The 27,407-nt window shown below is 34.2% G+C and overlaps 1 protein-coding gene across 1 annotated transcript in view; it reads right to left on the reverse strand.

Moving 5' to 3' along the window:
• Positions 1–27,407, reverse strand: part of Cep112 (centrosomal protein 112) — a 447,190-nt gene that overhangs the window by 325,684 nt on the left and 94,099 nt on the right. Inside the window, 6 exon segments of the mRNA XM_047546437.1 lie at positions 2,629–2,708; positions 2,711–2,764; positions 4,702–4,827; positions 7,575–7,674; positions 10,167–10,222; positions 10,225–10,252. Of these exon segments, the coding sequence (XP_047402393.1) occupies positions 2,629–2,708; positions 2,711–2,764; positions 4,702–4,827; positions 7,575–7,674; positions 10,167–10,222; positions 10,225–10,252 (444 nt within the window).

Genomic DNA, 27,407 nt, shown 5'->3' on the forward strand with positions numbered 1-27,407 from the left:
TTCATGGAAAGACCACATTGGGGTCACATTTTTTTTCCTAAGTTGCTTATTGACCTTATAGATGTGGTTCCACTGTGTTCTGGCATTGAATATTGGGTAAAGAAATCTGAAGTATCTTTTTTTTTTTTTTCCTTTTAAGTGACTTGATTTTTCTTGTTTTTTTTAATTCTTGGGGGTTGAGCGGACGTTTTTCAATCTGGCCACACCAAGGATTCTAAAGGCCTCAAGGACTCCCAGGGATCCATTCACCACAGCTTGCGAACTGCTATGGTAAAAATGCTCAATGGTACCCGAACCTGAACCAGAGACTGCTAATTCTCTCCAGAAAATAATCCAATGTTTGATTCTCATTTGGAAAAGAGACCATCCCTTGTTTCACAAAATGGGGGAGAAAATTATAAAGATTTGGTGGTTTTTGTCCCTTATTTTATCAATTTTTTAAAAAGCTGTATTAAGGGGACATTTCAAATACATAAAAAAGTGAACAGAACAGTATAATAAACCCCCTTGTGCCCATATCCTTGCTGTTTCCTAAACAGAACTTCCAGTAAGCCTGCGTGGAGGCACCACTTGAACCTCCTCCTACACAGATGTCTGGAGCCTCCAGAGGTCACATGGTTTAATTCAGCCTTGCTTCTCAGATGTCTTCTCTGCTGAATTCAGAATTCTGCTATTTGAACCTGCTAGATCAATACAAACTCATCCAATGCCTTTCCCAACTCCAAACATTTGATTAATCTCCCATTTGTCAATCTGGATTTCTGTCTTTCTCTTTTTCTCTCTTCTGTCACTTTTGTGGGAGGGAATGGAGGCCTAAACTTCATCTTCAAGCAAATGCTGATTAACTTCTTACACTGAATCTTTCTTTTTCATTTATATGTATCCGTTATTCTTGTACATTGCATTTTCAAAGATAATTGTATATTGAGTGCTTATCAGGCAACTGAACTTACAAATATTAATTTATTTAATAATTTGAACAACTTATATTGCCTTATAATATTGTTATCCTAACCCACAGATGAGGAAGATTTATATTTGAAGAGTTAACATGACTCCCAAGGTATTAAGGATTTGAAATTTGAACTCAAGACTAACCCTAAGGTTCAGTTTCCAAACCACTATGCGTGTCACTTCCCATTTCTTTTACCATTTGAGACAGCACTTGGACTTGTCTAAGGGCCCCAGGTAACTAAGACATACCTATCATATGCTGAGGTAACTGACCCCCTAATTCAAATTCCACAGCATTAAATTCAACAAAGTACTTGGACCAAGCGAGGCTGGCTGAGGAGGCTGTGAATGGTAAATGAGGATTGGTTGATGCCTGGGATCCAACACTGAACAGTTCCATGAAGTCATGTTACACATCAGTAACACAACTGCTGAGGTACACTTGCCTTGGATATGAGAAGCACTTGCAGATGAACCGACCTGCAGGACTCTCCCAGTCTTAAAGACTAGGAAGTCAAGGCTGAAGACATTCACCCCTCAGACCTATAATCTACAACAATGTGTTCAATGAGGAGGCTCTCTGGGGGATCTCCACGTCACACTGGAAAACGTCCACGGCCTTTGGGCTGTTCAGTTTGGCTATGGTGACCTCCTTCTGCATTCTTTTAGTAAGGGAACTTTTGGGTTTACCCAAGTGATATATGTATGGTCCCTTAGTCAAGATCAACTACAAGAAAATTCATCAGAGTGGTCACACTATTCCTGTCTTCCTTTATGACCTTCACATTAGCATCAAGTGTTCTCAGAAAACAGCCAAGTCTTTAGCTAAAAAAGAATTTTTAAAAAGGAAGGAAGGGAGGAAGGAAGGAGGAAGGAAGGGAGGAAGGAAGGAAGGAAGGAAGGAAGGAAGGAAGGAAGGAAGGAAGGAAGGAAGGGAGGGAGGGAGAAAGAAAGGAAGAAAGATTATCTCTGAACTAAACAACAATATGGGGGAAAGGAGAAATATTTGTAAAACCCCCTGGTGGTTCAAAATAAAAATGGCATCAAACATCAAGAAGGAAATCCCTTCAAGGGACTCTTCATTGCCACATGTACATCTGTAGCAAATAGGAAGGCCTTATGTTTTGGATACAAGGTATGTCCCTCCAAAAGCCCCTGTTCATGCAAGTATGTCCAGAGTGGAAATGCTTAGATTAGGTGAGCTGTAACCTAATCAGTCATCCCGGTTTGAAAAACTAGCTGGGTGGTAACGATAGGCAGGTGAGGTGTGGCTGGAGGAGTGGGACACTGTGGTGTGTTCTGGAAGGGTTCATCTTCCCTGTGGACCTTTCTCCTTTTTCTCTGCTTCCCAGCCACCATGAGATGAGCAGCACTCTTCCGCCAGGCCCTTCTGCCATGACGTTCTGCCTCACTTTGTTCCCAGGGCAAAGGACTCAGCTAATCACAGACTAAACCTCTGAAACAGTGAGTCAAGACAAACTTTTCTGCATCTAAATTGTTCTTGTGGGGTATTTTGGTCACAGCAATGAAGAGCTGACTAACATTAGAAGACAAAGCTTTTTACTTAATTCAACAGCATACTTGTACACAGTGCATGTCAGTCAAGCATGAAGACATGGAAATTAAGAAGATAGTTTCTAAAAATGTTTTAAAAAGAAAAAAAAAAGAACTTACTGTAGCCTGTGTTTGTGCCATGTATTCACCCTCCATTTTATTCAGACGTACATTTGTATCCTCAAGCAATTCTTGAATATTTCAGTGTGTCGCTTTTGAAGTTCAAATTTTTCCTTTTCCATTTCTGCAACCAGCACTGTGGAGCTACAGAATGAAATCAAGATTCTTTCACTACTATGGAAAAGACTATTTTGGAATTCAGAAAATAACTATTTTCTAATATTTCTGTATATATATATATATATATATATATATAATATGTATATGGTGATCTAACAATAAAAATATAAACCCTCAAGTAGACATTAAGTAAATATATCATATAAAGAGCATGATTAAGAAGCAGTTTTTTTGCCTTCCTGAATTGGAACTTTTAATTAATGAGCAAATATTAATATAAATCGTATACCTCAGGTAGAGTAAATAAATCAGATAGATAATATAACACCACAGTTAAAAAATATTAGTCTGAAATAAGAGAAACAGAAAACTTTATTTTTTAAAATTTGTTCTTTCCAGTTATACATGACAAGAAAATGTATTTTGGCATATCACAAATGCATGGAGTATAAATTCCCATTCTTGTGGTTGTACATGATGTGGAGTTACATGGTCATGTATTCATATATGAACATAGGAAAGTGATGTTCATTTCACTCTACTGTCTTTCCCATTCCCATCTCCCATCCTTTCCCCCCACTTCTCATGTCCAATCCAGGGAAACTCCACTCCTCCCCCAACACCCACCACCACCACCTATTGTGAGTCAGCATCTGCAAATCAGAAAAAACATTCAGTTTTTGGTTTTGTGGGATTACTTATTTCACTTAGCATGATAGTCTCCAGTTCCATCCAGTTACAGGCAAACGCCAATCATTTCATTATTCCTTATGGCTGAGTAATATTTTATTGTGTATATGTACCACATTTCTTTATCCATTCATCTGTTGAAGGGCATCTAGGTTGGTTCCAGAGCTTAGCTATTGTGAATTGAGTTGCTGTGAACACTGATGTGGCTGCATCACCATAATATGCTGATTTTAAAGTCCTTTGGGTATATGCCAAGGAGTGGTATAACTAGGTCAAATGGCGGTTCCACTCCAAGTTCTTATATTATTATTGATTAGGGATATTGTCCGTATTTCTTATCTTATTTGAACAAAATTTTGCAAAATACTAATGTAAAAAATACTTATTTCCCATTCAAACCTCCAAAAGGACTTCACATCTTTATCAACAAATGGATGAAGCTTTAAAATATCTTTGTAAACTAAGGTAAAGAAAAAAAAGTAAAAAGTAAATTCTGGAGGTCCAAACAAGGTTCAGTAGGTAGCTTCAGTGGAAGGGAGCTGCAAACCTGTGCTCGTAGCCTTGTGGGCATTCCTTCAGTTCTCTTCCTGGGAATGGAATCCTAACTGACAGCCTGGATCTAACCCCACTCACCAGGGAGGGAGAGCAGAAGTCCAAAACAGCCTAAATGATCTATGTGATTCACTGTCCATGAGCAGGAGACAGACACAAGGACGTGGCACAGGTGTTGTGAACTCTTATTTGACTAGGAAGACACTGGAGAAAGGGAAGACTAAGAAATGGCTCAGGGTGGCTCATAGGTAACCATACAGAAGACTCTTGTGTTTCACAAATTAACATATGCAGTTTTGATTATGTGTAAGGGGTCCCCAAAATTCCTGATTTGTTTTATTTGTACTTTTGAACTATACATCTGAAAAGCAGTGTTATGTCCAGTGAGTGAACTGGCTGATATTTCCCTTCCAATTTGCTTTAAACCTACTATGACCAAAAAAAAAAAAAAATCAAGAAAATTAACTAAACACAAGAATTAAGTCCAAAGTGTGTTTTCAAAATGAAAACTACTTAAAAGACCATAGACTTCTAGAAAGAAATATACCAAACCATGAACAGTAGCTATTTCTAGTAGGTCTAGAATTTAGAATTTAAATTATTTAATTCTATTTTATACCTTTTTGTATATTCTGTGAAATCCTTTTCCTGTATAGTTAAATGCATTACTTTGAAGCATATTCTTTCATAGTGTCTATTACTATTTTAAGCAGCTTACCTTTTTTTCCCAATCATTATTCAGAGATTCTGTACTTTGTTCACATATCTTTTTTAGCTCTACAATCTGGTTTTCTTTAGTCTCTCTGATAACTTGACAGTCACGTATAAGGGTCTGAACTGTCAAAAATGATGAAAACATAGTTAACCAACTCTAGAAACCATATAAGAGTTTGATGATATAAAATATAGCATACCAGTTAATAGATAATTCAATTTTATCCAGGTCTTCTCAATTCTTTCTTCTAAAATATTTCTTATTCTTTGCCCTTTTTCTCAATTTGTAGCTATCACCATAGAGAGCCTTGGTTGAATTCATCTTTACTCTTTCCCTAGAAATGTTAACAGTGTGCCAAGTATCATTCTGCTTCTAAGGGGTCCACTGTTGCTTTAAAAAGGACTTCAACAGTACAAAGCCAATGTCACTCTCAGGCTAAAAATCATTCCACAATTCTCATCCAAAGGATAAAGGCCAAAAGCCTCTAACATGGAAATCACAGCTCCTCATGATCCAACTATTCTCTGGACATATCTCTTCCCACTTCAGCATTTTAAACCTACATTCTAAAACACACCAACCTATCTACAGAGTCTTGAGAACATATTCCTTCATATATCACTGCCTAAATACCATCACCTGTCTAACTAAAATATCCTTCCCTCCCTTGTTTAAAAAAAAAAACTCCTGCTCATTCTCAGAGTCTCAATTCAAGAATCACCTCTCTCTGCAACCATTCACCAAGCAGATTCCTCACCTTGCAGAAACAGAAAGAAACTTCTTTATTTCCACAAAAGTGCATATATTTCTCCATTGAGTCACTTATGACATTATACCAATTTACTTGCCTATTTCCTCTTAACAAGACTATTTTGACTAAGGAAAAAGATATTTAAACTTTTATCCACAGGGCATAACAGAGACACACAGACAAGTTCTCAAAAGATGTGTACTGAATGAATAAATAAAGGAATCTATCATTTCAATATGTTATTGCTCCAGATTCTTTAAAATAATTTTCAAGGTTTACATTACTAAAATTGGAATGTGTTTTACATTATATAAAATATTTCCCCTTGCCTAGCAAGCCACAGGTCTGAACTCCAGCACTGAAATAAATATTTCCCATATAAATCATTCTATTTCTATCTTCTTTTCTAAAATTATGTAAACTGTTACTAATTTAAATTAAAATTTGTTTAATATATTCATGTTATCTGGGTAGTATAAATTCAATTCCCTTTTTTACTTCAATGTACCCTTCCTTAATTACTGAATATATTTCCCTAGAAAGATCTTTCACTCTTATATCTCAACTATGCAAGACATAGGGGAGGGGATGAATTCAAATTAATTTAGTTCTGGTCTTTAGCATCTACAACATGTTTTACTTTACAATTCCAACATTAAACTAAGATCTGAATGTAATTCAAAGGGCTTAAGAAGCATTATTTTAAAACTTCAACTTTTCTTTAAACCTTAAGCATGTCTGAATTGGATCAGGGTAAGAAAGAAAATCTAGAAATAAATTTAAATTATTTTTTGTAGCCACTGATAATATTCAGAGAAAAAAATATGAAGAAATTTCTAATTACTTTTACCAACATTTAAAGCTGGAAATTAATCTAAAAGTATTCTTTTTCATTGGTTAATTTATATATATAATTGCCATCCTAAATTGTCAAGGGCATTACTTAAACACATTCAAATTTGGTGACCTAGGGGAGAGCCAGTAAGCTTTACAAACCCCTAAAGAAAACCTTCCTTTCCCCTATACACTTACTAATTGCCGATAGCCTATCACTCACAAATCCTCACTCACTGTTCAAAACTTTTTCTTCACTTCCATTCTCACAACTCACACTTCCATGACTTAGCTATTGTGGGTCTTCATCACTTCATATACAAAATTACACAAGTGCTGAAGCCCAAACATCTTGGAGTTAGAAGGAACTTTACGTATTCTTTATTCTGACCTCATTATGTTATAATGAGTAAACCTAAAGTTATCTTTCAGACATTGAAGAGCAGAACTGAATGAGATCCTATATTTTCTAATGAGTGGAATGCTCACATTCATTCTGTCTGTCTGACTGTCTGTCTGTCTGTCTGTCTCTCTCTCTCTCTCTCTCTCTCTCTCTCTCCATTCTCTCTCTAAGCTCAACACATCCACCATTGCTAACCTACACTACCTAAAACATGAGGTCCTAAAATTCACAACTCAAAAGTCACTGCCTTCCCAGCATCTAGAACATAAAGTGCAAATTATAAATCTAAAATTCAAGGTCATTCTTAATCTAGCCCCAAGTCAACTCTGTGAATCTTTTGAAACTCATATTTTAATCACAGGTTACTCAATCTAGCTAAATAGTTTTGTAGCATCCTTCCCCAACTTACCAACTTTAGCATTCCCATCCCAATACGGGGAACTCTTCTCCAACTAATTAAATCTTACTAAACTTTATAAAATCTTACATAAGTTCCTTTGTCCAAAATATATAACACTTTCTCCCATGACTGCCTACTTATTTAGATGTTTTAACCCATAATCACAGTCAATTTAACACTTGATTAAATGCTTTCTTTTCCGTCTTCAGTAAATGCTTTTTTTTCCGTCTTCAGAAATGTATAAATGGGGAATACTGCTTAAGTTTTTTCTGTCAATCAAATACTAGTTTGTTATCACTTCACGTGTACACATGGGTACATACAAACACAGAGACACACACTGTTAAACGCAGTCATGTGAAAGACCACATAAATTTGTTCATTGATTAAAGCTCACAAAAAAACAAATTAAATTTTAGTATCAAATTTGATAATCCCTAAAATAAAAATCTTATTAAAAATTTATGAAACAACACGTCACCTTTCTTTTCGAGCTTTCTTATAGTCTCCTCAGCTTCATTTTGTTTCTTTTTGTATAAAGCTTTCAATTCTTCAGTTTCATTATTCTTTCTTTCTAAAATCTGCAATTAAATGTAAAATGTTTTAGTACATTAAGCATAGAATACACAATTTAAAAATAAGCATAATGTTTGCAAGTCTGTCTCAATTTCATAAATGGTTTCCCCAAAAATCTGTAAAAATTATAGTACACTGGGAAAATTATTAAATATGTTAGAATAATTGATTATCTAAAAAAGTATGCCATCTCTTTGGAATTTTCACATGCCAATTTTTAGTAAGATTATAAATAATAAATTAGATGATTCCCTAAAATATAATTCAGAAATTAAACTGTCATAAAATGGCAGAGAGAAGTCATCAGAAACTTGACATGCTGGGAGGGTACGATTCACTCCACTGCACTGGAATAGAACACCTTTCAGCTGAGCAGATCCCTGAGTCCTCCCACAAGAACTTCTCCCATCTTAATGAACAATGACAAGAATTCCCAGATACATGGGAAGATGACACCTAAAAATCTTTAATGTCTAGCTCTGCTATTGTGAATCCAAAAAAATGAGCTCAAAATATGCCAAAAATTGCATAAAATTTTTATACCAATGACATGTATCTATATCGTAGACTTTAATCATTTAATAAATTTAATCATTATTTTATACTTCAAAACATATCTACATTAAAAAGAAAACTACAGGAATAACCAAAATGTAGGAAAGTTAGCAAGCAAGAGAAAGTGCTGACCTGGGGAAAAAGAAAACCAAATTGAGGTAGGAGGACAAATATCTACTATTTTTCTAATGATTGAGCCATGTTTCCTATACACCAAAAATCTTGTAAAAAAAAAAAAAGTTATCTACTAATGTCTAATCAACTTCTCCTTAGTGTTTTAGGACCAGTGTTCTATTTTATTTTTCCTTGTTTTAGTCTCACCTCTAAGACTGACAGGTGAATAAAAAAAGAAGTAATTTTGACCTTAATGTCTGCAAAGAAGCAAAAAAAAGGAAAATAATGTATGCAAATAGATAAAACACTCTAATTTTATTCCTCCCCAATCAATGACATTTAAAAAATGCCATAAGAGGAGCAAATTGAAAATATACTTTCCAAATCTGACACAACGTCGAGAATTTTACTTATATTTCATCTAGTAATTCAAATTAACTGTACTATTTTCTTTTTTCACATGGGATTTATTTTAAAAATGACATTTCTAGAACAAATTTTTAAATTAAATGTTTTTCATAGAATAAATCTTTTTTTAACAGGTAAACCAAGGATGCCTACTTCAAACTCTATTATGCTAATATTTGCAAATATATCTTTTATATATATATTTCTTAAATGTTGATGAACCTTTATTTCATTATTTATATGCGGTACTGAGAATCAAACCCAACGTCTCATACATGCTAGGCAAGTGCTCTACCACCGACCACAACCCAGCTCCCAAATATATGTTCTATATTCATTTATCATATCTATATATAGGTGTGTATACATATACATATATATCAATAGATTCTATTTCATTTGGACATGTTATATTAAAATTATATCACTGATTTAAGTTAATGACCCAAACTATTCTACCAAACAACATAAAGTAATATTCTAATCAGAGCAAAAAGTAATATTTATCTCTAACCTCTAAATGGGGGAGAAGAAAAGGAAATAATTAGATATTTTTTCTCTAATATGCATTCACAGGTTTCCTACTTGTTGCTTTGAAATAAGATGAGTCACATGTGCATCTGACTAAATACTAATACATTTTCTGCTTTTGAGAAAGCCTGGATACATGATGGTTGCCACTACCCACCTCTGTCAGTCAGTTTGGGGAAGCAGAATCATGGGTTTAGTTTTGAAATAGGATATGCAAACTTTCTACTTGGATCAACCTTATGTATTTAAAATACACGCACTTGTTATTATCACCAAATATTTTAATCATTACTAAAATACAGTATCAATTCAAATTTCATATAGTACAATCATAAGTTGATCATTTTTGCTGAGCCAGTTAGAAGGAAAAGTAAATTTTATTTAAAAATAAAGATTAAAAGATTAGAAGTCATAAAACTCAATGAGCTACTCAAAAAGAAGTCTTAGCTATCAAGTCTAACATTACGGTGCATGTAGTCTACACAAACCAGATCTAAGTTTGAGTTTCTTTGAAAATTAAGAGAAACCTATAGTATCAATAGACTAAAAGAATATTAGTATGAAACAAAACTCTAAGACAGTGGATTTCTTATTTCAATTTTATACAAGATAATGTCAGAATGAAGATTAAAAAGAACTGTAAGAAGTCCAACCTTAAAATAATAGTTGAAGGACTAAAAGGTAATATAAATATAAGATCTGATATAAACATTTTGCAAATGAATTTACAGATCAACTTTTGCTGAAATGTTACCTTAGCAAATTCAGTTTATAAAATAGACTATCATAAAGTACACAAACAAGTGGATGGTTAGAAATGTGAATAGATGAATCATCACAACATCTAGAATTCAATAAAAATAAAATTAATAAGTGATATATGCCCTACCTTCTGGACATCGGCATCATGTTTCTGTTGGAGTTTAAGTTTTTCTTCATGAAAGTTGCTTCCATCATTTTTGTTTTCATGTCCAACTTAAAGGAAAATATTATAAAGGTATTATTTCTTACTTTCCTCTTTGGCAAAAGTATACCATTAAATTAAAATGATGCCCTACATCTTAAAAAAAATGTATTATTTTCCACTTTTACCTTGCATCCAGGTTCCTGCAATCAAACTACATCTACGAATACACTGACTATATTCTTTCAATTACTGCCAAACTAATTAAAAATCTTTAAAATAAATTTCACTTCATAGAAAAAACTGAAAATAACCTAAGTTATCCCCTACCTCCCTCTACCCCCCACAAAAAAAAGTTCATTTATAGTGGTATTCTGTTTATATGTTACATCCTCATAGTACTCTAGCCCTTATTATTTATTAATTTTAGTAGATCTCTTCCAACCTTTTGTTCCTTTGCTCACATCTACATGCTCACTTCAAAATATTCTTATTAACCAACATATTCAAACATGATAGTCTGACAATGAAATCCTTAAAAATGGTAAATTACTGATAAATAACATCCCTTTCATCCCTTCCTGGTCTCACAGACCCTCAAGGCAGTGACTCTGTGTCCCTTCAAGCATCCCTAACAGCTCCAGTCCTCCCCCATCGACACTAGGTGCAGCAGTGTGCTCAGCAGAGCCAGAGAAAAAGTCACTGATGCTGACTGATAAAAACCGTATCCTACAATTAAAAGAACCACAGGGACAGGATTATTCCTTACAATTTAAAAGAATATGTATGGCCACTGGATTCCGACAGAACTCATCTCTATACTTTTAAGCCCAGCACATACAAATTATGTGACTTTGGGCAAGTCGTCACTTTGACACCACTTTCTCTTCTGAACATAAGGAAAATCATGCTTCCATCAATGAACCGTGAAATTCTATTCAATGGAATAACTGAAGGGATGACTCTTAGTACAATAAGCAGTATAAAGTAGGTTTGTAGAAATGTTCATCTACAACCTTAAGAAAAATGTTCTTTAAAAATATTAGAAATATACTTTCAAAATATTTTCTTAAAATTTTTCCTCTGGAAATTCCACCAGAAAACTTTTAGAACTCATAAGTGAATTCAGTAAAGTAGCAGGTTATAAGATCAATGCTCATAAATCCAATGCATTTTTATACATAAGTGATGAATCTTCAGAAAGAGAAATTAGGAAAACTACCCCATTCACAATAGCATCGAAAAAAATAAAATACTTGGGAATCAATCTCACAAAAGAGGTGAAAGACCTCTACAATGAGAACTACAGAACACTAAAGAAAGAAATTCAAGAAAACCTTAGAAGATGGAAAGATCTCCCATGTTCCTGGATAGGCAGAATTAATATCGTCAAAATGGCTATACTACCTAAAGTTCTATACAGATTCAATGCAATTCCAATTAAAATCCCAATGATGTACCTCGCAGAAATAGAGCAAGCAATTATGAAATTCATCTGGAAGAATAAAAAACCTAGAATAGCTAAAGCAATCCTCAGTAGCAAGAGCGAAGCAGGGGGTATTGCAATACCAGATCTTCAACTCTACTACAAAGCAATAGTAACAAAAACGGCATGGTATTGGTACCAAAATAGACAGGTAGATCAATGGTACAGAATAGAGGACATGGACACAAACCCAAATAAATACAATTTCTCATACTAGACAAAGGTTCCAACAATATGCAATGGAGAAAAGATAGCCTCTTCAACAAATGGTGCTGGGAAAACTGGAAAACTATATGCAATAGAATGAAACTAAACCCCTATCTCTCACCCTACACAAAACTCAACTCAAATGGATCAAGGACCTCGGAATCGACCAGAGACCCTGCATCTTATAGAAGAAAAAGTAGGTCCAAATCTTCAACTTGTTGGCTCAGGATCAGATTCCTTAACAGGACTCCCATAGCACAAGAAATAAAAGCAAGAATAAACAACTGGGATAGATTCAAACTAAAAAGCTTTCTCTCAGCAAAGGAAACTATCAGAAATGTGAAGAGAGAGCCTACAGAGTGGGAGAATATCTTTGCCAACCATACCTCAGATAGAGCGCTAATTTCCAGAATCTATAAAGAACTCAAAAAACTCTACACGAAGAATACAAATAATCCAATCAACAAATGGGCTAAGGAAATGAACAGACACTTCACAGAAGAAGATGTACAAGTAATCACCAGATATATGAAAAAATGTTCAACATCCCTAGTAATAAGGGAAATGCAAATCAAAACTACCCTAAGATTTCATCTCACCCCAATTAGAATGGCGATTATCAAGAATACAAGCAACAATAGGTGTTGGCGAGGATGTGGTGAAAAAGGAACACTCATACATTGCTGGTGGGGTTGCAAATTAGTGCAACCACTCTGGAAAGCAGTGTGGAGATTCCTCAGAAAGCTTGGAATGGAAACACCATTTGACCCAGCTATCCCACTCCTTGGCCTATACCCAAAGGACTTAAAATCAGCATACTACAGAGATACAGCCACATCAATGTTCACTGCTGCTCAATTCACCATAGCCAGATTGTAGAACCAACCTAGATGCCCTTCAGTTGATGAATGGATAAAGAAACTGTGGCATATTTATACAATGGAATATTACTCCGCATGAAGAATGATAAAATTATGGCATTTGTAGGCAAATGGTCGAAATTGGAGAATATCATGCTAAGTGAGATAAGCCAATCTCAAAAAACTAAAGGACGAATGATCTCGCTGATAAGCGGATGAGGACATATAATGGGGGTGGGACGGGCTAGCATTAGGTTTAGGGTTAGGTTTAGAGTTAGGCTAAGGAGAGCAGCAAGAATGAAGGAAAGAAGGACTGTGTAGAGGGAAAAGAGGGGTGGGAGGGGTGGGAGGGGTGGGAGGGGTGGGGGGGAGGGGAAAAATATAATAAACATCATTACCTATGTAAACGTAAAAAAAAAAAAAATAAAAAAAAATAAAATAAAATGTAAATACCAAAAAAAAAAAAATTTTTGTAATATATTTATATTTTCAATTATTATTTCAAATACAAAATAAATAATATAAACAACATAAATATACCAAAATTAAATATAAATTTTTACGAATAAAAGTGAAATAACACAGACTCCTAACTCTTACCTATTATGAGTGGTGAAGGAGACAGTTATCTATTTACTATGCAAAGGGAAAAAGTTTGAATATTTCTCTTCCCCTGCCTCTAAATCATGGGGTGCTTCCTCCTTATCTTTGCTGAAAGGGAACTGACCTAAATAAATGAGATGATCCTTAACAGAAGCACTATTGGGCAAGAAATAAAACACAAAAGTCAGCATAACAAAGCTGGCCAGGTATAAAGGACATAATTCACTGCCAGATGTCCCCATAATACCTTTTAAAGACCTTGTCAAATCCTCAGCTTCTGAGGGTTGGCCCTAAATACCACATGACTGTTTATGGTACCCTATATGTCACCTCTCACCTGTCCCACCTGAAACTTTACTAACCAAATCAGAAATAAACACCTAACACATGCTTAAGCAATCCATTAGCTGGTGAATGAGTAGTTATTCAGATTCTCTCAAGAATCAGAACTGATATGAAAAAATGTTCACCATCTTTAGTAATAAGAGAAATGCAAATCAAAACTACACTAAGATTCCATCTCACCCCAATTAGAATGGCGATTATCAAGAATACAAGCAACAACAGGTGTTGGAGAGGATGTGGGGAAAAAGGTACACTCATACATTGCTGGTGGGGATGCAAATTAGTGCAGCCACTCTGGAAAGCAGTGTGGAGATTCCTTAGAAAGCTTGGAATGGACCCACCATTTGACCCAGCTATCCCACTCCTTGGCCTATATCCAAAGGACTTACAATCAGCATACTACAGAGATACAGCCACATCAATGTTCATAGCTGCTCAATTCACAATAGCCAAACTGTGGAACCAACCTAGATGCCCTTCAATTGATGAATGGATAAAGAAACTGTGGTATATATATATATATACAATGGAATATTACTCAGCTATAAAGAATAATAAAATTATGGCATTTGCAGGCAAATGGATGAAATTGGAGAATATCATGTTAAGTGAGATAAGCCAATCTCAAAAATCCAAAAGACGAATGATATCACTGATAAGTGGATGATGACACGTAATGGGGGGTGCGAGGGGGGAAGGAATGGAGGAAGGAGGGACTGTATAGAGGGAAAAGAGAGGTGGGAGGGGTGGGGGGAAGGAAAAAAATAACGGAATGAATCAAACATCATTACTCTATGTAAATGTATGAATATGCAAATGGTATGCTGTTACTCCATGTACAAACAGAAACAACATGTATCCCATTTGTTTACAATAAAAATAAATTAAAAAAAAAAAGAATCAGAACTGAGACAGCAAGTAAACTATTTTTCTGAGAAACCCCAAGTTCTAGAGCACTACTCTCCAGAGAAAGCAGGTGAAGTAGTATGTGGAAGAAAGCAAAGACACAAACAGTAAAGACTATAACCAACATAATATCTGAAATAAGAAGTAAGTAATTTTACCCTCCAAAAATTTCTATGACATGAGGTCCACATGAATTCAAATTCTGTGTCCCTTTTATCTATGGTAGAATGATGGATCTCTGTTCTTTAGTATAGTATTAAACTTGAAGAAAAATTTCAATTTAGCACAACAAGTTCCCACATACCTTTAACTCAGATTCATTATTATTTACATTTTGCCCTATGTGCTTTATGATTTTATAGCTAGAGTTATAAATAGATATGTTGGGAGAGAGGCAAGAAGAGGAAGAGGGAAAGAGACTTGCATATTATTTTCTGAATCACTTTTAAGTTATTAACATCATGCCTTGATCCCTAAGAATTTAAGCATATATTTCTTCAGAACAAGAATACCATTTTTCATAATAACAGCATAGTTATAAAGATCAGAAAATATAATATTAACACAATAGTAGTATCTCATGAGAAGTTTAAAGTCAGCTTTGAATTTATCACAATAATGTCATTTATAGCTAATATTTTCCCAGTCCAGGATCCAACCCAGGATCAGGCATTGCCTTTAGTTGTCACATAAACTCTCTCCTTTAATCTGGAACAACCTTTCTTTGTGTTTCTGGGCTGAAATTTTTGAAGAGTACATTAATTTACTGATTGTTTCCCAATTTAGATTTATCTGAAGTTTCTTCATGATTAGATTTCTTAGAGTTTAATGACACCACAGAGATGTTGTACCCTTTTTTTTAAACACCATTATAAGAGAATGTTGGTTTGTCTTAATATTTTTAATGTAAAGTTTAGTAACATTGTTAAAACAGTGAAGACCACGATTTTATAAAGGTGTCATTAAAAAGAAAGTTTCCCTACTAACATCCTTAAAAAAAAAAAAAAAAAAACTAGAAGAGTATCTCTTCTCTGGAAACTCTGACCTTGATACCACAGAATAGCTCTATGTTTATGCCTTACTAAAGTAATATAAAAAGGTAATATGAAAATACAAGGTTTGGATATACATGTAGATATGAAAAAAAAGATGTGTAAAGATGTGTGAATCTATATACACATTTTGTGTAAAAGACAAGAAACAAAATTGCTTAGTTTAGTTTACCACAAAAGACTGAAATTGAAAGACTAAATATAACACTTCTAATTTGTTTGACCTGTAAGTAATCCTGACACCAAACAATACTTTTAATTTTCTTTTCCTGGGATCATGATATATATGATTTCAAATTTTGAAAGCCTGGAGATCTATCTAAGCTATAATGAAGTAAAGAGTACTAACCTAACCTCCCACTATGTTAACCAGCATAGAATAGGGTGTAACATATGAGGAAACTGTCCTCTGGTGCTGGACAACAGGCAGCACGGCTCTGTGATCCTCGTGAATTGAACCCCACAATAGTTCCGATTCTGCCTATACAACTGTAGTCCAGGTATAGCACCACCGGCCTGCTGAGCTGAGAAGGCAGGGTCAGAGTTCCAAGCAGCTAAAGAAGCTGCAATTGTAAGTACAGGGCACACAAGCTGCCCAGTAGAATCCTCTGCCAGTCTTGGACTGTGAGTTAATGAGCTAGATGCGTGGGCACTGAATGAATAATGGAGCACAGCTGCTACAAGGAGGAAAACATAACCAGGATTACACATTAAACAGGACTGGGAGACACCAAGGAAGCAATAATATGGAGACACCTTCCTAAAAACTTGTGAACATCTGGGCATCCAGCTGAAGCACCTGAGACCTACTCTAAACGTGCCTACCAAAGGCTAAAAGCAAGCCTCTCAGATCCTCAGACAGTATGTAGGCTGGGTCCCACCAGGTTGGAGGAATTGGATTTTGACCTTCCACAGATTTGCCCACAGAATATTAAGCCAAGTCTATACAACTTGAACAGCCTACCTACAAGAATGGGGGAAAAATCATATTCCATAAAGTAAAATAACAGAATCCAGAGTCTCTACAATGTATTCTCCACAATGTACTTTAAACAAAAATTAACAAACATGCACAAAAAGAAAATTTTATTCATAGGCAGAAACAAAATTTTTAAAAAGGCGTTAATAAGGCCCAAGATGACTGTTTATCACAGAAGTGCTTAATACAGCTAATAAAATAACTTCAAAGAACTCAAGAAACATATACTGGTGAAATTTGTTTTGATGAAATAGTAGACATTAGAAGACAAATTATAGTTTAAAAATGCTGACAGAAGAAACTCTCATCACAGAACTGTAACAAAAAGAAATGCTAAAAGATGGTCTTAAGAATGAAAGCAATTATATGAGATGAAAACTTACACAAGAAGAGTAGCAGAAATAGTAAAAGTGAATAAATTAAAATTATTTTTATCTTCTTATAACTTTTTTAAAGACAACTGTTTCAAAAAAATCTAACAGTGAACTGTGGGCTTACAATGTACATAGAGTCATCACACCAACAGCACAGATGAAGCAAGGTTACGTTGGATTATACTATTTTGAAGTTATTAGGTTTGGGGAGTTGGAATTGAAAGTAGGAAAAATCAAATGTGAGTGGTAAAATGCTGATACTAAATTAACTTTGATAAGGTAAGGATGCATACTTTTAGCCCTAAAAAAAAACCATTGAAGAAAAATAAGATATAACTAAGAAGTCAACAGAAATGTTAAAATGGAATAATAAAAAAGTGAATAACCAAAACTAAGCCAAGAAATGAGCAACAAAAGAATGGAAACAAAAAGAGGGGCTCAGACAAAATCAATATCAAGAAGGCAGATGTATGTAAACCCAACCATAATGACTAATAGTTATATTAAATTTAAGTGGACTAAACACTCCAATTTTAAAGTGATTGTCAGATGAAATATTCTTTAAGTGGCTCCACTATATGCTGTCATCAAATAATCAATTTTAAATGTAAAGGCACAAACAGGTTGAAAATTAAAGGATAAGAAAGAAATAAGTAAGCCCAAATCTTCACCATGTCAGCCTAGGATCTGACTTCCTTAACAAGACCCCTAAAGCACAAGAAGTTAAATCAAAAGACTCAATTCATGGAATGGGCTCACACTAAAAAGGTTCTTCTCGGCAAAAGAAACAATCAATAATGTGAAGAGAGAACCTGTACAGGTTGGGAGAAAATCTTTACCACATGCACCTCAGATAAAGCATTAATCTCCAGGATATATAAAGAACTCAAAAAATTTAACACCAAAATAACAAACAACCCAATCAATAAATGGGCTAAGGAATTAAACAGACACTTCACAGAAAAGGATATAAAATCAATCAACAAACATATGAAAAAATGTTCATCATCTCTAGTAATTAGAGAAATGCAAATCAAAACTAAGATTTCATCTTACTCCAGTCAGAATGGCAATTATCAAGAATACAAGCAACAATAAGTGTTGTTGAGGATGTGGGGAAAAAGGTACACTCATACATTACTAGTGGGAATGCAAAATGGCACAACCATTATGGAAAGCAGTATGGAGATTCTTCAGAAAATGAGGAATGGAACAACCATTTGACCCAGCTATCCTACTCCTCAGTTTATACCCCAAATTACTTAAAATCAGCATACTAATGACACAGCCACATCAATGTTTATAGCAGATCAATTCACAATAACTAATCAATGGAACCAACCTAGGTGCCTTTCGACAGATGAACAGATAAAACTGTGTGTGTGTGTGTGTGTGTGTGTGTGTGTGTGTGTGTGTGTGTAATGGAATATTACTCAGTTTTAAAGAAATTAAATTATGGCATTTGCTGGTAAATTCTGGGTGGAGTTGGAGAATATTATGCTAAGCAAAATAAGTCACACTCAAAAAAACCAAAGGCTGAATGTTTTCTCTGATACGCAGATACTAAATCACAATAAGGGGAGGCAGCACTAGGTAAGAATAGAATTACTTTATATTAGGTAGAGGGGAGTGAAGGGAGGAGAAGGGATATGAGGGTAGGAAGGATAGTAGAGTGAAACAGACATTACTTCATGTACATATGTGACTGAATGACTGATGTAATCCTACAATATGTACAATCAGAAAAGTGAGAAATTACACTCTATTTATGTATGATTATATCAAACTGTATAAATGCATTCTACTGTCATGCATAACTAACTAGAACAAATAAAAATTAATTTTAAAAGGTATCAAATTAAAAAATGAAATGACCCTGTAGATTTTGACTGCACTTCTTTTCATTCATGAGAATGAAGTACAGTAAAATACCTAGAGGAAAAGAGTGTAATAAAAGAAATAAGGGCTATTTCATAATGACAGAGGAAGACTTCCTAAAGATTAAGTAGCAAAATTTCCATTCACATCCAGAATAGAAAAATATTATTTTTATCCAGAGTATGAAAATAATCTTACAGCTCAATACTAAGATGAAGTTGTTTTAAAATGTTTAGCAAAAACTTGAACAAATGCTTACTATTAAAAAAATAGTCAACAAGTGCATGAAAAGATGCTCAAAAGAATGATAACCATCAGTGAATATAAATTAAAACAACCATGAGATCAAGCTACACAACACATGAAGGTAGGCTGGGTAAGCTCAGTGGTGGAGCACTTGACTGGCATGTGTAGGTCCTAAGTTCAATCTCCAGCACTGCAGAAAAAAATAAAGAAATCTTAAATGCAAGTTAGTGAAAGAAGCTAGTCTGGAAAAGACAAACATAGGACATCTAGAAAAGACAAGGAGAAATGAACAGGCTGAGCACAAAGGATTTTTATGGCAACAAAACCATTCTGTTTGATACTATATGATATATACATATGGCATTATGCAAATTCCTTATACTTTCAGCTCAATTTTCCTGAAAACCAAAAAGTGCTCTTCGAAAAAGGAAATAAATTTTAAAAAGTTATGGTAAGAAACCACTATATACCACTAAAATGGCTAAAATAAATTTAAACTGACGACATCAGGTGTTGGTGAAGTTGTGAATCGCCACGTAGCCTCATTGCTGATGGGAGGGTAAAATAGTAGTTAATGGTAAAACAGTTTAGCAGTTTTGTACCAGAAAAATGAGAACTTAAATTTAAAAATCATGCACACTAATTTTCATAGCAATCTTAGCCTTAAGAGTCCAAACTGAAAATAAACCAAATGTCAATGGAATAATGAATAACAAGTTATGGTACATCCATACAATAGAACATTACTTCATAATGTTAAACATTTTGTTAAACTGCTGATGCATACAATTACATGGAAGAATCTCAGAAACACTATGTTGAGCAAAAGAAGCTAAACACAGTATAATTCCATGTATCTTCTATTTATTCTTTTTCTAAGTTAATTCTCTTTCAAATTCTTCAAATTCTGCTGCCTCTTTTCTCAAATCTTCTACTTTTATCCATTACCTCTGACCAATAACAAATACAGAACATTAAAAATCAACATATGTATCCCACATGACATATTTGAGACAACATTTTTTAAAATAATTTAACCATTATTTTATTTCTTTGTTTTCATGTGGTGCTGAGGATCAACCCCAGTGCCTCATGCATGCTAGGCAAGTGCTCTACCACTGAGCTACAACCCCAGCCCCAGACATTTTTATAGGAGGAAAAAGGGACAATTATGAAATCTATAGAATTTGGGGATAGAAAAAATGTATTTAATACAGATATTTGCAGGAAGTGGCTCAAAACATCACCAGCAAAAAAATTACATCTTAATACTCATGACTTTAATATAAAAAAGTTGATGAGATCAATATACCAATATTTCACTGCATAATTATCACCACTACATTAAGATACTATTCACAAGTATTATGGGCATCCTACTCTTGCACAGTTTAGTGATAAATATTTCAGTGTTTCCAGCACAATTTAAAAAGGTTAACATAATAGTTGTACTTCACTTTTTTGCAAAAAAAAAAAAAACAATGGTATACAATCTACAACAATCATGGTGAAATACAGTAAAACTCAAAGAAAAATAACTGTAATTAGCTATTACCAGTCATTAATCCCAAGATTTAAAATATCTATAAAATTAGCAGAAATTTGCTTGGGACAGAAGACAATTAAGTCTTAAAAGGGTAAGAGGAAATTGGGTGAGGCATACATAAATTATACAGAGTGAGACAGAAATACAGATAGAAGGGTAAAATAATAGTATAAACAGCCATTTAAAGGCAAAAATCTCAGTTAAATAATAAGAGACATTATTATAATAAGAACAAAAAATAACATAAGCTAATACAAGGAAGTTGTAGTAGAAATAGCAGTAGAATAGCAATAGCAAGAGCTGTGTTGACATAGTAGTAGTAATAGCAGCCACAGTAGCAGTAGCACCAAGAAATGGGATAAAGAAATTGAAAAAGAAAAAGGACAGCCTTTGCTTGATTACACACTATGTAGTGTACAAAGCACTGTTCCTAGAAATTTATGTGCATGATTTCATTTAACCCTCAAAACGACCTTCTGAAGTAGGTGCTTTTATTGCCCCCATTTTAGAGACGAGGAAACAAAGGCACAAAAAGGAACCTGCTCAAGGTCACACGGCCAAGGAAGTATAAAGTCCAGATTTGTATTCAGGAATCTGTCCACATAATAAACGAAAGTTACATAATGTTGAGTAAGTTTTTAAATGAGGGTTCACATGCCTGTACTAGACTAATACAAAAACAGAACTCAAATGAGGAAAAGATGATATGCTCTCTAAATAAATAATCGTGTGGTTTTAATAAATATGGTATAACAGAAAATCTGGCACAACTAGAAAGAGAGGCAGAGACAGGCACAAAACACATCATCATTACAGTCTTAGAAAGCACATCATGGCTTAATGTTTTTATCTAAAGGTTTCTTTTTATTCTTTTAAATTAGTTCAGCACCCCTACCTTTTCAAGTCCATTGTTTGAGGCTACACTTTACCTCACTGATATTTATTTAATAGAACTTACAAAAATCCCAGTTAAGGGTTACACAGAATAATTTGCTGTTTAAATATTTGGGCTTTCCCCACAAGAGTATCATTCTCTTTTTTCCTTAATGAACTTATCAATAAATATTCCATACTTCTTCACTTTCCTTCAAAATTTGTCTTTTTTTCTTATTAAAACTGCACTCTCAAGGTCAAAATGATATCAGTATCATTTTCCATGCATTGGATGACAAGATCTAAGGGTGGGCTTCATCCTCTTCTCATCAGCAGCTTGCACCACGATCACCCCCTTTCTTTCCTTGGTTCTCTTTGGCTTCTGTAATAGTGTCGCTAAAGAGACTCCAGTCTCTTCCCGCCCTGGAGAATGTTTCTTTATCTCTTTAACCTTATCTACTTCTTCCTGTACCTAATGGTTAGCATAGCTCTGGACTGAGTCCCACAGTCATGTTCACTGTGTACAGACACTTGTCATTGATGATCTTCTCGGTATCTAACTCTAAACTCAAATGCAGATCAATCACAATTCCCAATCTCCAGGCCTCTTATCTGTCCAGGGTTCCAACTGTCTCCTAGAATCTCCGTTAGATATTTCTGTGGCACATGAAATTCAAAAATCAGTAAAAACAGTACCTACTATGTACAAACAAGTTACTTGTCTTTGATTCCTCCTTTTCAAGTGAGTTAGCAAATTCCATCCTAGCACACGCATTTGCAGCCTAACTACTACCAGTTGAGAAATTGATGCTTCAGATGAATGCTAAGAGCAAAGCAGAAGAAGAAGATGAAGATGAAGTAGTAGAGCTTGATGTGTCAGCTGAGGAAATGGCTAGAAGATGAGACTTTGGTGGGGACAATTGGAAAAAAGTTTGCCAAGAAGAGAGACCGTGCCAATTATGAAGAAGATGAAAATGGAGACATAAAACCAGTTAAAGCAAAGAAGATGTTCTTAAAGCCCCAAGATTAAAAATGATGCCTTAAAATATGTCTTGGGTGACTGAAAACAGCAGACTTTGGAGCCCATTTCAGTGGCATCTTTTATCTGGTAATACTTGATGTTTGTTTGTAAAGAGATGTATAATTTAGGAACAGGCTGTTTTAAAAAGATGTGTGATGGATGTTATACATCCTTTTCCAAAACAGATTAGGCAAGAGCAGAAGTCAAGCCTGGATGTACATAGGCACAGGGTTGCTTCCTAAAGAGTTTACCTCAATTTTTTTATATAGTTCTCCAATCACTGACCTTGAACTGACTCCTATAGATTAATGCCAGTGTTTAAATTGCCCTTGTTTATATTTTACTTAAAATTATCAATCATATAATTATGTCATGCCAATTCATACATTCATTTTAGAGTCAAATGTCATAGGAATTTATTATGTGTACATTCATCAAGAGCAAACACACCTCTCCAGCCTGAAGTGTTTGCATGCTACCAGTCACTATCACTTTATGGTATTATGTTTTCTTTTAAGGCATTTAATTTTTTTTTAAATGTTCTATAATAAACAACTGTTTCTACAAAAAAAAAAATTAGAAATTCTATTTACAACATCCACTAGGCCCCATTTTCTATAAAGTATTTACTTCAAATAACTCTGAGGTTGGACATTCCTACCAAATAAGTAAAGTTGATGAATATACTCACTGATTTAATATAAAAGTCTCCTTGGGTATAAAGATATCCTACTTACAATATAACTAGCTAAATTTCAAGACAATTACCAACATCATTTGTACATTTTACTCAATATTTACAAACTTTGAATTAAAGTTTTTTTGTTGTTGTTTTGTTTTGTTGTTTGGTTCCAGGGATTAAACCCAGGGGCACTTAACCACTGAGCCACATCCCAGCCCTTTTTTTGTATTTTATTTAGAGATTGAGTTGCTTAGGGTCTCACTAAACTGTTGAGGCTGGCTTTGAACTCGAAATTCTTCTGTCGCAGTCTCCAGAGCAGGCAACACTCCAGCCCACAGATTATTTTCTTTTTAATCACATTCCCAAATGTCCTATTAACTAAGTTAGTCAACATTATTCCTACAGAGGAGCAGTTTTCTAATTGAGAACGCCACTTTTACTATAAGCTATTTTATATGTGCAAATTTTTCTTAACATTTGCTACTAAATTAACAGAGTAAGAAATTAAAAATAAAATAGCATGATAACCATTAAATATTCTGCAAGGGAAAAATGTATTAAAGTTATATAGATGGTCATCACCCACACATTTTAAAATAACAAGGCCAGATGCAGTCAAGTACACCTGTAGTCCTAACTTGGAGGCTGAAGTAGGAATATCCTTTGAGCCCAGGAGTTCATGGTCAGCTGGAGCAACATAGTAAGAAACTGCCACCAAAAAAAAAAAAAAAAAAATACATAAAGCATAGCATAGCACAGAACAGAACAATACAATACAATACATACCAAAGAACTCCCTATGCTTATGTAGCAATTAAATTGTACATAAAATATATATATAAACCATTGGCCACCTATTTTCCAAGTATTATTGGCAAGAACTGAATGATTTACATCAGTCAGTTTGTATATTTCAATAATTATTACTCATTATGCAAGAGTGATTCACAAAATAACCATCACTCTGCGTACTCAGATATCTAATTATTACAATCATCTTTCTAGAGAATTTTGTTCACTATTACTCAGAGTAAATTACCATGCTATCAATTACAATTCTTCCTGATTAATATCTCCAATACTGTACTGTAATGTATCCTACTCTCAAAATACTAATTTGTAATATTTAATAAGACCAATTGTTATCCATTCTGCTTACTGACAAAGTTGGTAATAAATATAAGATTCGGTTTTCTTATACCTAGAGACAGATGTATCACATTCTCCTAAACAAAAATTTTAATCATTTTGGAATGTGCCATATTAAAAGAAGTGATATTTAAACATCATGTACATAGAACATGCTGTTATTTTTCTTTTTCTAAATTTAAAAATGGGTTCATACTTCATATACAATTTATGAAGAACAAACATAATTATATACGTACTGAGATTTTATTTATCTCCATATGCCTTATGGAATATTTCCTCTTTTTTATCAAACTTTTTCCTTTTCTACGCATATCAACACCTGTATTCCATATTAACAACCTAGTATTATTGTAACCTTAATAGAGGATCAAAACTAGTAAGTTCTATCCACCCATTAACTCATTGGCATCTAGGCGATGATCTAAACCTTGTCTGGGTAGTACTTAAAATGATATTTCTATTTATTCAATTTTGTTACCTTGTGTTTACCTAAATGATATACTTCACAAAAAAAAAAATTTTTTTTAATTAGCCAGTTGGATATGGTGACGTATATACCTGTAATCTTAGGAACTCAAGAGACTGAGGCAGAAGAATCCTAAGTTCAAGGTCAGCCTCAGCGAATCAGCAAGACCCTATCTTGAAATAAAGGATGGGGATGTAGCTCAGTGGTAAAGCACCTCTGGGTTCAATCCCACTACCTCCCACTCTCAAAACAGTTTTAAAATACCAGTTTTCCCATTGGTATGATTTCCATCTTGTATTCACTGAAATTCTACATTTAATTAGCAGAATCATAGGAAAAGAAATCTAATTGGCATTACATGCAAGAAAGTAACAAGATCTATTTTTAGGCAATAGGTGGAATATTCCACGCGGGTGGAGGTGAAGTTCAAAGGAATTTTTGTATTTTATTTCACAAATAGAGCAATTTCTATCATCTGTTCTCTGAAAATTGATGGTAGCTCTAAAAGTTCTTTCATTTTCAATGACAAGACTTTTCCAAATATGTTAATCCATGTCAGAAACCTTTTCTCAGATTACAGGGAAAAAATTTAAAAACCACTGGATGATGCTTACTGTCACAGAACTCTGTGATGTGGACATCAGAGGAAATGTGTTAGCAATTATAAAAGCAAACAAGTCCAAGTAAGTTTGTGAATGATGAGCTCAAGTTAAAATAAAGAACTGTCACCGAGCATATGTTTTACCATGACGCTCAAAATAAATTACAAAATTGAAAGAGCAGCTTGAAATATTTTATAGGTATATTTTACGCACGAAAACAAAACCACTGTATTTACTTAACTCTGTTAAAGACTGTAAATATTACTAATTTAACATCATAGTTAACTTGCACACAATAACGAATATAAAATGGAAGTTGTGCATATAAAGTTTGATTTCTAAATGCTAATCAGATATTCTAAGGCACTCCCTAAAATTTCAACAGAATTATTTTATTAAATGCTTGATGATGGAGATAAACTGTAATCTGTATAAAATTTCATATAACTTCATTCTCTCCATATTTATTGCATTTTCTGACATAAGTCTTTCAACCTCCTACACTTTATTTTATACATTTAAGAACTGACTAACCAGTTCAACTACAGAAAACAATAAACATAATTCACTAGACTTAAAAACAAGAATTATGTGATCATCTCAACAGACGCAGAAAAAGCATTTGACAAAATACAGCACCCATTCATGTTCAAAATACTAGAAAACCTAGGGATGGTAGGAACACACCTGAACATTATAAAGGCTATCTATGCTAAATGCAAGGTCGACATCATTCTAAATGGTGAAAAACTGAAAGCATTTCCTCTAAAAACGGCAACAAGCACAGATGCCCTCTTTCACCACTTCTATTCAACATCATCTCTAGTCAGAGCAATTAGAAAGGAGAAAGAAATTAAAAGGGCACAAATAGGAAAAGAAGAACTCAAACTATCACTATTTGCCAATGACATGACTCTATATTTAGAGGATACAAAAAAGTCCATCAGGAAACTTATAGATCTTGTAAATGAATTCAGCCAAGCAGAAGGTTATAAAATCAACACCCATAAATCAAATGTGTTCCTATATATTAGTGATGAATCTACTGAAAGATAAATTAGGAAAATTACCGCATTCATGATAGCCTCAAAAAACAAAAATACTTGAAAAATCAATCTAACAAAAGAGGTAAGATCTCTACGATGAAAACTACAGAAAACTAAAGAAAGAAATGGAAGAAAACCTTAGAAGATGGAAAGACCTCCCATGCTCCTGGATAGACAGAATTAATATTATCAAAATGGTCACACTACCAAAGTGTTATACAGACTTAATGCAATTTCAATTAAAATTCCAACAGCATTCTTCATAGAACAAGTAAATGCAATCATGAAATTCACTAGAAAAATAAGAGACACAGAATAGCCAAACCAATCCTTAGCACAAACAGTGAAGCTGGAGGCATCACAATACCAGACCTTAAACTATACTACAGAGCAACAGTAACAAAAACACCATGGTATTTGCACCAAAACAGACACACAGACAAACCCACTAATCTCCAGTGTATATCTCATCCCAGTCAAAGGTACCAAAAACAGTCACTAGAGAAAAGATACCTTATTCAATAAATGGCGGTGAGAAAACTGGAAATCCACATGTAACAAAATAAAATTAAACCCCTATCTCTCACCTTCTACAAAACTCAACTCAAAGTGGATCAAAGACTTAGGCACTAGAATACAGACCCTACAGCTAATAGAAGAAAAAGTAGACCCAAATCTTCACAATATGGACCTAGGATCAAAACTATTCTAAGATTTCATTGGCATCTTGATGGCAATTATTGACAATATAAGGAACAATAAATGTTGGCAAGGATGTGAGGAAAAAGGTATACTCACACATTACTGGTGGGACTGCAAATTAGTGCAACCATTATGGAAAGCAGTATGGAGATTCCTCAGAAAACTTGGAATGGAACCATCATTTGACCCAGCTATCCCAC

The sequence above is a fragment of the Sciurus carolinensis genome, chromosome 3 (genome assembly GCF_902686445.1).
Source record: "Sciurus carolinensis chromosome 3, mSciCar1.2, whole genome shotgun sequence".
NCBI lineage: Eukaryota > Metazoa > Chordata > Mammalia > Rodentia > Sciuridae > Sciurus > Sciurus carolinensis.